Source organism: Vitis vinifera, chromosome 16, assembly GCF_030704535.1.
Source record: "Vitis vinifera cultivar Pinot Noir 40024 chromosome 16, ASM3070453v1".
NCBI classification, from domain to species: domain Eukaryota; kingdom Viridiplantae; phylum Streptophyta; class Magnoliopsida; order Vitales; family Vitaceae; genus Vitis; species Vitis vinifera.
Window position 1 is genome coordinate 7130491 of NC_081820.1, and position 13177 is coordinate 7143667.

Sequence of the window (13177 nt, forward strand, 5' to 3'; positions counted from 1 at the left end):
TTATGTTTCCAACATATAACAAAATATTATATTTTCTATATAATTTATGATTTTATTATAATATTACTATTTATATTTTACTAAAACCTATTTTTTTTAATTTATTTGTAATTACAATTTTTTTTTTCAATAAGACTTCAATTTTAAAAAACAAGCATAAGAAATCATAGTCAAATAAGAAATTTAAAAAAATTAATTAAAATACTTATTTGATTTGTATTAAAAATGAATATTAAAATTATTTTTATCTTATAGTAATTTTTGTTTCACTAGAATAAAAAAATTGTTTCATAATTAAAAATATATATTTATCTTTAAATCATACACAATAGTATATTTTATTTTTATTTTTTAATAACACTTAAATTTGATTTCATATTATTATAAATTAAGTTTATAAAATTTTTATAAAATAAAAATAAGACATTGTTTTTAAAAACAATACAAATTCTTTTATCTAAACAAGTTTTTTGTTTTTAGTTTTAAAAAACTATTTTTTAAAGTATCTTATTGAACACCCTTGTTTTTTAAAAAATTTCTAAAAATTGTTTTTTGTTCTCTATTTTGAAAATAAACTCTAAAAAACACCGTCAAATAGGCCCAAAGTGATTTTAGAAAATATTTTTTAGTTCTAGTAATGTTAATTGAACAAATTAATACCACATCATAAATGACCATGTTATATTCAAAGGAAAATAGAAAAAGAGCAATGTCCTAAGCCCTACTCTCAACCCAATGCATATATATATATATATATCATAATTTTTTTAAAAAAAAATAGAATCACTTCATACAACAAAAGTTACCATTTTTAACTGCAAAGGGGATAATTTAGGCCTGTTTGCATATTGGATTTTATTTTGTTTTTGTTTTTAAATAAATACTAGGCTTTAGTTATATCATGGGTTAGATTATTTAAGAGTGGGATTGACGTGTTTTGGGCAAAAAAAATTTAATTGAAACAAAAATCCATAGAATGAATTCTCTCCTAAAACAATTTTTAAACTATTACTTCTCATCCATGTCACAAAATCGTAATTGATAATTACAATTTTAATATTTTTTTCATTGCTATTATTGGAATATGAGACTCTATTGATTTTTTTCTTAATGAAATTTTTAAAAGACTTTAAAATTATTTTCTTGATTTTATAAAGCCTTAGAAATATCTTGTAAGTGAAATTTTTAGAAGATTTTAGTGAGATTGTTTTTCAATTTTTTCTCAATTTTTTCTTTTTTCTTTCTATCTTTAATTTTTTCATCATTTATTCTTTTTCTATTTTCTTATCTTATTTTTCTACCATAAACTTAATTCCTTTTTTTTTTTTTTTCACCCTAAAAATAAAACCTTGTCGGCACTTACACTCAAACCTTATGGTAACGAATTTTGAGTGTAGGCAACCATCGTCTCCATCAGTTTATCTCCCAGGGTTCTACATCGAGTGTGGGGCAACCATCGAATACATCAGTTTATCTCCCATGGTCCTACATCGAGTGTGGGGCAACCATCGTCTATATCAGTTTTATCTCCCGGGGGTTTTTGGGTATTGCCAGCGTGAAAGCCTCATGGCCTGGGCAATGCAGTCAAATGCACGAAGTGTAGGAGTCCACGGAAGCGTCATACATGGGTGCAACGTTGGTGAAAGCTAAATACCAACTCAAACAAAATTATTTACTAAAATAATGTCATACTTATTAATTGTCGGAATCAATACGGTTCTGGGTTTGACATATCATCTCCAAATAAGAGGTTTTTCAAAGTTCAAACTAGCCGTATAAGTTAAAAAAAAGCCCCACATGGGCTTTTTTTTTACTTTTTTTTTTTTTTATACTTAAACGGCTATTTTAAAAAATAATTCTTAGAAATGATACTTTGAAAAATAATTCTTAAAATATAGTACTTTGAAAAATAATTCTAAATCTATGGTACTTTTTGCCACTTTAAAAGTGTTTATTAAAGAGACGTCTTTTTTATTATTCATATTGACCATAAATGTTAAAGAAAAATTGAATTTACACCGAAGGTATCTATTCAATAGACACCTTTCATAATTTCATAAAATTGAATTTATATTAAAGATATCTCTTCAAAAGACATTTTTCCATAATTTTTTTATTAATCATACATGTTAAAAAAAATTGAATTTATACTAAAGAAATATCATTTCCATAATACTATAAAATCAAATTAATACTAAAGGTGTTTCTAGAAAAGACATCTTTAATAATTTTTATATCAATCACACCGTGAAAAAAAATTTAATTTACATTGAAGGAGTCTATACAATTCCACAAAATTGAGTTTATGCTAAATGTGTCTTTTGAAGAAACACTTTTCATAATTTTTATATTAGTGACTTATAAAAAAAATTAAATTTATACTAAAAGTGTCTTTTGAAGGAAAACTTTTTAATATAAATTTAATTTTATAGAATCGTAGAAAATGTGTCTTAAGAAGACATCTTTAGTATAAATTTAATTTTTTTTATTATGCAACTGATATGAAAACTATGAAAATGTCTATTTAAAAGACACTTTTAATATAAATTTAATTTTATAAAATTATAAAAAGTATCTCTTGAAAATACACTTTTAATGTGAATTCAAATTTTTTTAACATGTGTTATTGATATAAAAATTGTGGAACTCTTTTAATATAAATTCAAATTTTTTTGAATGTGTATTATTTATATAAAAATGATATAGAATATGTCTTTTCAAGAACCATATTTCAAAGTGGCAAAAAGTGCCATAAATTTGGAATTATTTTTCAAAGTACAATTTTTTAAGAATTATTTTTTAAAATAGCCGTATAAGTGAAAAAAAGCCCCAAATAAGAAGCCGAATTTTTCTTTCCAAAAAAATTATTATTTTTCCCGATACAAACTTTACCATGAGAGAGAGAGAAAGTGAAAGAGAAAGGATGTGCTTTTTCTCCTGAAAGGAGGACACGTCTACAGACTGATGAACCAAGGCCGGCACCGAATCCCTTTGACTTTCCTCTGTCCTTACTCATCCATCTTTCTCTACTTTCTATATATATTATTCTCAAAAGACTCTTTACATACTTCCTTCTTCACATCTTCATATTTTCCTAATCTCCATTTTTCTATGGAAGATGGGAAGAGCACCATGCTGTGACAAAAATGGGTTGAAGAAAGGGCCATGGACTGTAGAGGAAGATCAGAAATCCCCCCATTATAAAGAACAGGTTTGTGTTATAGCAACGTCATGTGCCCTCTTATATCTTCAAGGTCTCAAATTTCAATGATTCTTTGTTGATTTGTTTGTAATGTTCAGCGTGGAAAATTTATGTGGTTTTCTTCCAGTCTAATTTGCAGGGACATTTCGATGAGGGGAAGAGCACAGGAGCAGAATGGCCAGGAGAGAGTTCGATGGTCACCGGATGAAAACAAGAGACTCGCTGAATATATGGAGAGACATGGTGAGACTAGCTCCTGGAAAAATGTCCCAACGCGTGCAGGGCTAAGCAGGAGTCCGAAGAGTTGTAGGCTAAGGTGGAACAGCAAACTGAAGCCTGGTATCAACGAAAAGCCCTTCTCTGAAGAGGAAGAAGCCACCATTATCGAACTCCAAAAGCAGCATGGCAATAAGTAATGAGAGTCATCCTCATTTTGTTCATTTTTTTTTCTAGCTATTAGGGTTTAGGGTACTTAATCGAACTTGTGTTGGTTTTTCAGGTGGGCAACTATTGCAAAGTGCCTGCCAGGGAGAACGGATACTGGGATCAAGAATTTCTGGAATAACCATCTGAAGAAGAAGCTTTCGAAAAAGGAGACTCCGAGCCTTGTCACTCAGACACCATGGCCCCAGCTTCTTGACACTGCTGATTTGTTGACTTGTGCTTTGAATGATCCCAGGGATGAAGTCAGCAAGTTGCATTCAGATGCCAGCTTTGCATGGAATCCTCGGCATGGACATGGCCTCCATCCAACAGATGAGGAGCTTCTCACTTCTCCTTCTCCTCTTCCTCCTCAAACACCCAGTTTCAATTACCAGCAGACTATGGAGGACCCACAAGTTTGTACCAGGAACCCAGATGGGATAGGTTCTAGGCCTGCGAGTATTCCAAATACAAGTTCCATTCCTGCGCCGGTTTCAGCCTCACTGGAGCCCTCCAAGGCCGATCAAGTAGAGGAGATTGTTGAGGGCACCCCAGCTGACCAAGAAATCGCCAACCGTTATTCCAGTACTTCAACCACCTTTGAAGCCTCGATCACAGACCTTAAGGATAATGAGAATAATGACGATTTAGGTTCAGAAGACATTCCACTCGCTAGTATATTTAGTGACTGGTCCCGTCCAGAAGACATTTCAGTCGATAGTATATTTAATCAGTCGATAGAAAGGGTACTTTAGTCCCCTTTCTACACAATAATAATGGTTCATTTCTAGGTCTCTAATGCGTGTATAATGAGCCCCTCATGTATTTGACGTGTATATCAGAGGATCTGATCATCTCCAATTGTAATACAACTCTACCGTTTGAATGGTTTGATGAACTTATAACAACTGCCCCAAGTAAGTGATTCAACTCTTTGAAGTACTATCCCGCAATCACATAATTCAACCTTGGAGTTAGATTAATTTGCTGTAAGATCGTGACAATTCCCAGCACAATTAATTGGGGGACCTTGACTAATTATCACACCACACCCACTTCTTTTGCTAATGAGAAAGCATATTACCCCGAAGGTAGGAAGTTGGATACGAAAAGAGCTGTAGGAAGTCTGATAGGAAGAATTATAGGATATGTCGGATACAACGATAGGAAAAGAGTTGTAGGATATGTCGGATACAATGGTCACGTACAGAGGGAAAAGAGCTGTAGGATGTCGGATACAAACAGAAGGAAAAGAGTGAAAGAGATGGTGGGATCGAAATCGACGTTTTTATGAACCTTTTATGATTGAAAATTGAAATCTAATTGGAACATGGAAGTGTCTTTAAGTGTCATTGTTTCCTTTTCTATTGCAATGATGGGCGGGCCCTCCTGCCTTCTGGCATGTTTGTTCCAATAAAAGAGGTCTAACGTCAAGGCCTTCATGCATGCTATACTTTTGAACTTTTATGACTGAATTAATATCCACCAATCGACTATATCTTTGTCACACCAATAAATATGGTTGTAAAATGATATAGAAAACTATATGTTACAAGTCATTTTATGCCTAAGAGCAACTTATTGGAATGATGTATAAATTTATTAGAAACTTATTTGTCATCAACAAATATGAACTCCTGAACTTTAAGAAATGGTTGACAGGAGATTCTAATAGATGGAAGTAACCTTTTAGTAAGAATAGGATGAGAGTCATTTTTGCAAATTCAAGTTGTAGAAATCTTTTTTTTTTTCTTCATAAAATTGAATTGAAAATATTTTTGTAAATAAATTTTGGAAAGATATTAGTTCTTTAGTAAATAGAAGTCAAATTGAAATATTTTTTTTTCAATAAAGTTATAAAAATTCATTCTTTTTCTAGTAAAAGCAAATAAAAATCATTTTTATTGTCAAATGGAGATTTTTGTAATAAATTCTTTTGATAAAATGAGTGTAAATAACTTTTTTTGAAAAGTGAATACAAATAAATTTAAATCAAAACACTTATTGCAAATAAATTAAAACTTTTTGTTTATAAATAATAAAATTGAAATCATTCATTCAAAATTGTTTTTTTTTTAAATAAAATCCTTTGAAATTTCTTGAAAACTAATTTTTTGAAATATCTTTTTTAGTTAATTCAATAAATCATTTTGCGTAACTCACTTGTCATTTATTTTGTGCATTCTTGTAATTAGATTTTATCATGATCTTTGTGTATATTGATTTGTGCCTTTAATCTCGGTATCCATGATTAATTAATTAATTGTCACAATTCCTTTTATTCATTTAGTATAGACCGTAGGTACAAGGGATTAGAGGAGTGTTACGGTTTATCACCATACCTTCCTGATAGGTAACCTAACCCTCGAATTTAGACTCGGTTTTTGTAGACGTGTCTTTTCCAAATAAAGAGTCACATAAGACTTTCTTTCTTATTTTGTTTTTGATTTTTTTTTTAAAACTAAAATAAATAGCGACTCCAAGTCTTTTTCTAAAGATCAAATTTTCACTAAATAAAAAACAAGTCTTGCCATTGAGTGGGGACGCATGTGAAAAACACCGGTCCACAAAATGGCGATTCCACTGGGGATGTTTTAAAGGGTCAAACTTGGACTTGAGTGAGGGAAATGTGGTGTTTGATTAATTGATCAGTGGATACCCTCTCATTGTGCCTGTATTGTATATTTGCTTGTTTTAGGGCACATAAGTGTTGACATGATGATTATTTTGTATATATGTTGTATATGCCTTGCCACGTTTTCATATTCGCACATTTTTTGAGAGATTCGCCTTTATCACCTTATCATTTTCCCTCACGAAGCTTGAGTTGAAAGTGAATCAGGGATATTTGCCTTTATCACCTGATCACTTTATTTTTCACACCTCATTCATTTTCCGGATCACTGATAGAAATTCTTTAGTCACATTTGTAGCCATCTCACAGTGGACACCTTTATGACTTTAGAGTTTTTGTCATACATCCAAATGTTGATTGTCATCACAAGACCACACATCGTGTGTTGTGTTATTTATTTATTTTACTTGAGGCATCACTTCACTTACACGTTGTGATCATGAGACATAACCCATCATAGATGATATTGAGCTTTTTGACTTGCACTAAAGGCTTGACCCAGGGAGTTCAGGATTGTGACTCACCTATTTGATGATCAGAGCAGTACCTACCCACTTTGCACCCTTTACTCTTGCGTGCCTATCTATTTTGAGCCTTTTGAAGCATCATCCCTCACCTCGTTATTACTTGGCCTTTCTATCCCCAGTTGTTCTAGCTTTGCACATCTCTTCTTCGATCCGACCAAGTAGAGTGTGAGGAGTATGAGCCCTAGGTTGATCTTGCATGGTGAGGGATGACTTATGATCTTTAGGTGGCTTATGGTGTGAGGATTGGTCGATTGCCTGATGGGACTATCACTTATTTTTCCATGAGTATAGATATTGATTCGACATGATGAGAGTTGGCTTGTGATGAGCAGTTGTGCTTGATAAGATCGTCGTTTACTTTGCTTTGAGAGGATCATATTTGAGATTATTACGAAGCATTTGAAGTAGGGTTTGACACACGATTCCTGAGGATTGAGGTGGTTATATCAAATGGACATTGATATTTGGTATCAATCATTTGAGGATTTGAGAGCATGGTGTTTAAGACCATGGTTGCAAGATGGGTGACCCTCATTTCGGTTAGCTTACACCCTATTACCTTTATTGACATCTGAACCATTGCTAGCCTTTTGAGCTTTACATGAGCATCATAGTTTTTTTTTTTTTCTTATAGCCTTACTCACCTTTTACACTTTGGTGTATATATGCTTTATTTAAGAGTTTCATAATCCATAGACTTATTGGCTCACATTCTGCATTATTTTGTTATTGTTCAAGCATCATTCTTCATCATACTTCATTGTTTATATATTTTGTTTCATCTTGTCCTTGTTATGATGTTTCTTTCCATGCCTTGAGTGATAATATTTCACATTTCAGTGCATGAAGGACGGTCATATCCTTTTCCACTCCCATCTCATGGACATTGTTTTAGAGTTCCTTAGTTGAGGCGATCATCTTGTAAGAGAGAGTTCATCTACATCATTGTTTGAGTGTGTATCCATTTCATTATGTATTCTTAGTGAAGCTCATTTGTTGATATTTAGAGTATGCTCAAGTAAAAGAAAAAAAAAAAGCGCATGTATTTATATATGTATACAATGTCATTTTCCATTGAGTTTGTATATTGTCAATTGAGAGCTGTCTTTTTTAGTCAATTGCTTATGAGAGTTCGTATTTAAGCTTTCAAAGGTCCTCATCTCCTCATGCTTATCTTGTTATGTATTATATGTGTGAGAGATAGATGACCTTTTCCTAGAGACTTCGGATCATTATCTTCTCCATCATTACATACATTGGTGATTTGACTATTCTCAATGACTTGATTTGAGTAGATCAGTGCTCATTCATTTTCTGTTCATTCATCTATTTTTCTCATGGTGTCTTATTCACTTTACCTACATTGTTCTTTGTTCATATAAATTTACATTCCGTGTTCAATAATATTTTCTTTACATCATTCTTATACATCCCGTCAATATTTTGATATTCTTCCTCTCTTCTCTTTCATCATTGATATATTCATCTCAAATTCTTTCTTTCTCATCGATATATTCATATTGAATGTCTTTAGATCTATGGCTCATGAGATTCTCTATACATATTGCATTTTATACACAAGGGTATGGGGTTGTATCATTGGGATTATTGAGCCTAGTTTCCTTTCATTTCTTCACCATATTACCCTAGCCTACGTTACGTCCCGGGTCTTAAGACAACCCTAAGGCCATGATATCACACATTGTTTTTTGATAGCTCTCACATGGGCGATACTTGGGATTGGTTAGAGAGCATTTTGATTATGATGGTTTGAGAGTTATGGTATGACCCCACACTGGGGCATAGCCATCTCAGAGAGTTTGTTGGATATGTAGCCACTCTATTCGATGTATTGCATTGGGGCATACCCTTTTCAGCTAGTTATGGATTCTTATGACAATTTACACCGAGACATGTTCATTCCTAAAAGGAGATCAGACATCCCCTTCATATTGGAGTGTGGGACGATTGAGTGATTTCATTTGATATGACTATGTCGGGACATACCCCCCTCATTGGTGTTGATTGGTTCTTGACAATAATATATGGGCATATTCCTTTTAGTCGATGGTGGTTTTTGAGGCATAGTTGTTCCTTGGAGGTGATCAGATTCCTTTTATATTGAAGTGTAAGGCATGAATGGGAGAGTTCATTTGATGTTCTTACACAGGGACATACCTCTCTCAGACAATGATAAATTTTTTTTTTTTCGGAGTATATCCCTTTCATTGGTATTGATGGATTTTTGAGATGATTGGATCAGGACATAAACCCTTATGAGAGCTTATAGTGGATTTTAGTCCTCTCATGGATTGCCTTACGCTAGATCATAGTCTTTTCATTGGCAATTGATCATAGAGATACCTGTTTACATTGAGACAGGATCATTTTAGAACGCATTTTCATTGAGGCATACCACTTTTCTTGATTATCCACATTGGGGCATTCTTATTCTTTAGAGGAGATCAGATATTCCCATAATGTTATAGTATGAGGAGATTTCAGAGTGTAGAAATATAATTTGACTTGATGATGTATGATGAATTGTATTCCTCCCGTTGGTGTTTGATTTGGAGATGCTTATATTGGGGCATACCCTACTCATCGATGACTAATTTTGGAGGTATTTGTTTTATTAGAGGCTTGCCTATTTTGAGAGGATGTATTCATACCGGTGCATAGCCACCTTGTTGATTTTTGACATTGAGACTTGGCTTTCTGTTTATGATTGTTATCTTTGATGGATTATAGAGATGATGACACCTTAGGTTTTAACTCCTCATCATACCTGGTTTGATTTGGATGTTTGCTTATATTGCATACTCAAAAGCCCCATTTTTAACACCATTACACCTACATTCATCTTGTTTGTCAGAGTCTTGTCGTTATATCACTTTGAGCCTACATATTTCATCATCACACATGACTTTATCCCATTCTTTTGATCAAAGAAGGATGAAAACTAGTTGTGAGTTTTGTAATCTACTTTTCATATGCCTTTGGATATTAGGTTCAACATCTTCCATGAAGGTAGGACATGTTAGATTGTTGATGTATTAGTGGTGATGTTTTCACGTTAATGGTTGATGTGTTGTGTCTTATTTTGCTTGCATTTTAAGACTTGGAATCTTGGTTAGCATTTGTTTGGTATATTATTTTAGTTTTGCTTTGTTAGCATAGTTTATGTGATGCATGGTCTTATTTAAGCATTTATTCATTAAGGCCATATATTTTCATTGCATTATTGTTGAGCATATCCTAGAGTGTCTTCTGTAGTGACATTATGTGTATCATATTGATCACTATCTCATATTAAGGCATATCCCTTCTCTGGATTTATTAGATCTTTTGTTAACGTTATAGTCGCTTGATCCATTTATAGATACTTGTGAGTCACCATACTGGGGCATACATTTTTTCTTATTGAGTTTATTATCTCTGTCACTTTTTTTTTCTGGGTTTTTTTGGGTGTCTTCGGTTGTAAACCACATTTCTTGGTTCTTGTTTTGCTTTATGTGTTTTTGATTGCAGATCGCATTTCATTCCTACTTCTTCAATTTGTGTAGGGCATCCTTCTATCGTCAGTTTGTTTAAGTCATCCCCATTCCTTCAGTTTGTTTAGGGCATTCCTCTACCATCAGTTTGTTTAGGGCATCCCTATTCCTTCAGCTTGTTTAGATCATCCCTCTACAGTCAATTTGTTTAGAGCATCCCCCTTCCTTCAACTTGTTTAGGGCATCCCTCTCTCGTTAGTTTGTTTAGGGTATCCTCTTTTGTTTAGCTTGTTTAGGGTATTCCCCTACAGTCAGTTTCTTTAAGGCATCTCTCTTCCTTCAGCTTGTTTAGGGCATCCCTTTTCATCAGTTTGTTTAGGGCATCCCCATTTCATCAATTTATTTAGAGAATCCCCTTAAAGTTAGTTTGTTTAAGGCATCTCTTTGCCATCAGTTTGTTTAGGGCACCCCATTTTCAATTATCTCACCATTATGGATTAGACATCCATGGGCACTCCAGTTATCTCACTACCATAGATTTTTATCTATAGGCATTTGATTCAGTTATCTCACCACCAAGGATCAAACATCCATGGGCACTTCAATCATTTTACCACCATAGATTGGACATCTATGGGCATTTTAGTTGACTCACTACTATAGATTGGTTATCTATGAGCCTTTGAGTATCACCACCATAGATCAGACATCTATAGGCATTTCAGTTGATTCACTACCACAGATTTTTATCTTTGGGCCTTTGAAATTATCACCACCATAGATTTTTATCTATGGGCTTTCGAGAGTTTCACCACCATAGATTGACATCTATGGGCATTTCAGTTTCACCACCATAGATTTACATCTATGGGCATTTTAGTTTTCACCATCATAGATTAGATATTTATGGGCATGTCAAATTCACCACCATAGAATTTCATCTATGGGCCTTGATTAGTTTTCACTACCATAGATTTTCATCTGTGGACCTTGATCAATTTTCACCACCATAGATTTTCATCAATGGGCAATTCAGATTCACCACCATAGATTTTCATCTATGGGCCTTGATTAGTTTTCACCACCATAGATAAGACATTTATGGGCATTTCAGTTTTCATCACCATAGATTTTCATCTATGGTCCTTAATCAGTTTTCACCACCATAGATCAAACATCTATGGGCAGTTCGGTTTTCACCACCATAGATCAGACATCTATGAGCATTTCAGATTCACCATAATGGATTTTTATCTACGGGCATTTTAGATTCACCACCATAAATTTTCATTTATGGGTCTTGATTAGTTTTCACCACCATGATTAGACATCTATGGGCATTTCAATCTTTACTACCATAGATTTTCATTTATGGGCATTTGTTACAATTATTTCACCACCATAGATTTTCATCTGTGACCTTAATCAGTTTTCACCACCATAGCTTTTCATCTATGGCCCTTGATTAGTTTCACCACAATGGATCAGACATCCATAGACACTTCATTTATCTTACCACCATGGATTGAACATCCATGGGCATTTAAGTGATTCTCACCACCATAGATCAGACATCTATGACATTTCAATTGATTCACCATTGCAAATTTTCATCTTTGGGTCTTTGAGATTATCACCACCACATATTTTTATTTGTGGGCCTTAGAGAGTTTCACCACCATAGATTAACATCTATGGGCATTTAAGTTGTATCACCAATGTAAGTCTTCACCTATGGGCCTTCTAGTTTAGTGTTTAGAGTTAGGTTTTTGGTTTGGTTTTCAAAGCCATTATTTTCTCAGTTTAGTATTTAGAGTTGGTCTTATCATTCGGAACCATAACTCTTGACATTCATGATCACTAGCATTGCATGCCTTGTTCTCGTAGTTTCACATTCCACCATACTTCTCACTTTGTTGTGTATGTGCTTTTCACTTCTTCATCATACTATTTTGGAGTTTCTCCTCCTCCATTATGCACGATATAGTCCTTTTAGCTCATACCCGAGTTTCGATCATATTGTTTAATATCCTATGCCTTGTGTCCTCATATAGCACACGTACAATTTTTTCCTTAGTATGTGTTTGTTCTTGTGCTCCTTGGTAGCCTGGCTACTACTCGACTTTAACATCGACTTTTGAGTCATTTTTGGAGACTTTTTGGAGGGGGTCCAAATTCATAGTGTAACTTTAGAGACACCTTAAGAGTTTCCGTTTTTACCCTTTTTGTAGGGTTTTTAGAGTCATTTTGTTCTTGTTTTAGTTTAAGAGAGTTTGTGTCATATTGGAACAGTAACTCCAATGCAAGGTTTTATTGCCTTAAAAGTGGATTTCAATGTTCACTCAATAAAGAAAAATGCAATCAGTAAAATTTCTTTGAACTCTCTTATCATAGATGAAAATATTGACATATATAGATGATATATCGTGTATACTATAAAAACGATATTAGATGAAGAAATATCGTTCTGACGAAATTTAGGAAAAAATTGCTATATTTCTCAATATATCGGATGGTCAAAACATGTCAAATATGTTATAGTGCGTCTACTACAGTACCATCAGTTACAGTGCTCCTCAAAAATGCTTTGTGATTTTTGTTGTTAAGGGGATTCAAACCTCGAACAAAAGGTTTGACCTTCAACTCACGTTATCACTGGAGTAAGTTTGTCCCTTATTAAATATATTGCAGTAAACATAAATATTCAAAGTAATCATATAAAGAAAATATTTAAAAAAATATTTTAGGTAACAAATTAATTATAATTATTTTATAATTAAATGCAAAAAATTTCTTTTAATTGATTATCAAAAATATAAAATTATTATGATAATTTTCTTTATAGTGTTTTTAATATCATTAATAGATTAATTAAATATTAAAAAATTGTACATAT

At 33.1% G+C, this 13177-nt stretch overlaps 1 protein-coding gene across 1 annotated transcript; it reads left to right on the forward strand.

Moving 5' to 3' along the window:
- The first annotated feature begins 3118 nt into the window (after positions 1–3118).
- LOC104882090 (transcription factor MYB41) lies at positions 3119–4380 on the forward strand. The gene is made up of 3 exons (XM_010664021.1): positions 3119–3211; positions 3301–3614; positions 3702–4380. Exons 1-3 carry the CDS (start codon positions 3119–3121, stop codon positions 4378–4380), a joined length of 1086 nt encoding a protein of 361 aa, XP_010662323.1.
- The last annotated feature ends 8797 nt before the right edge of the window (positions 4381–13177 follow it).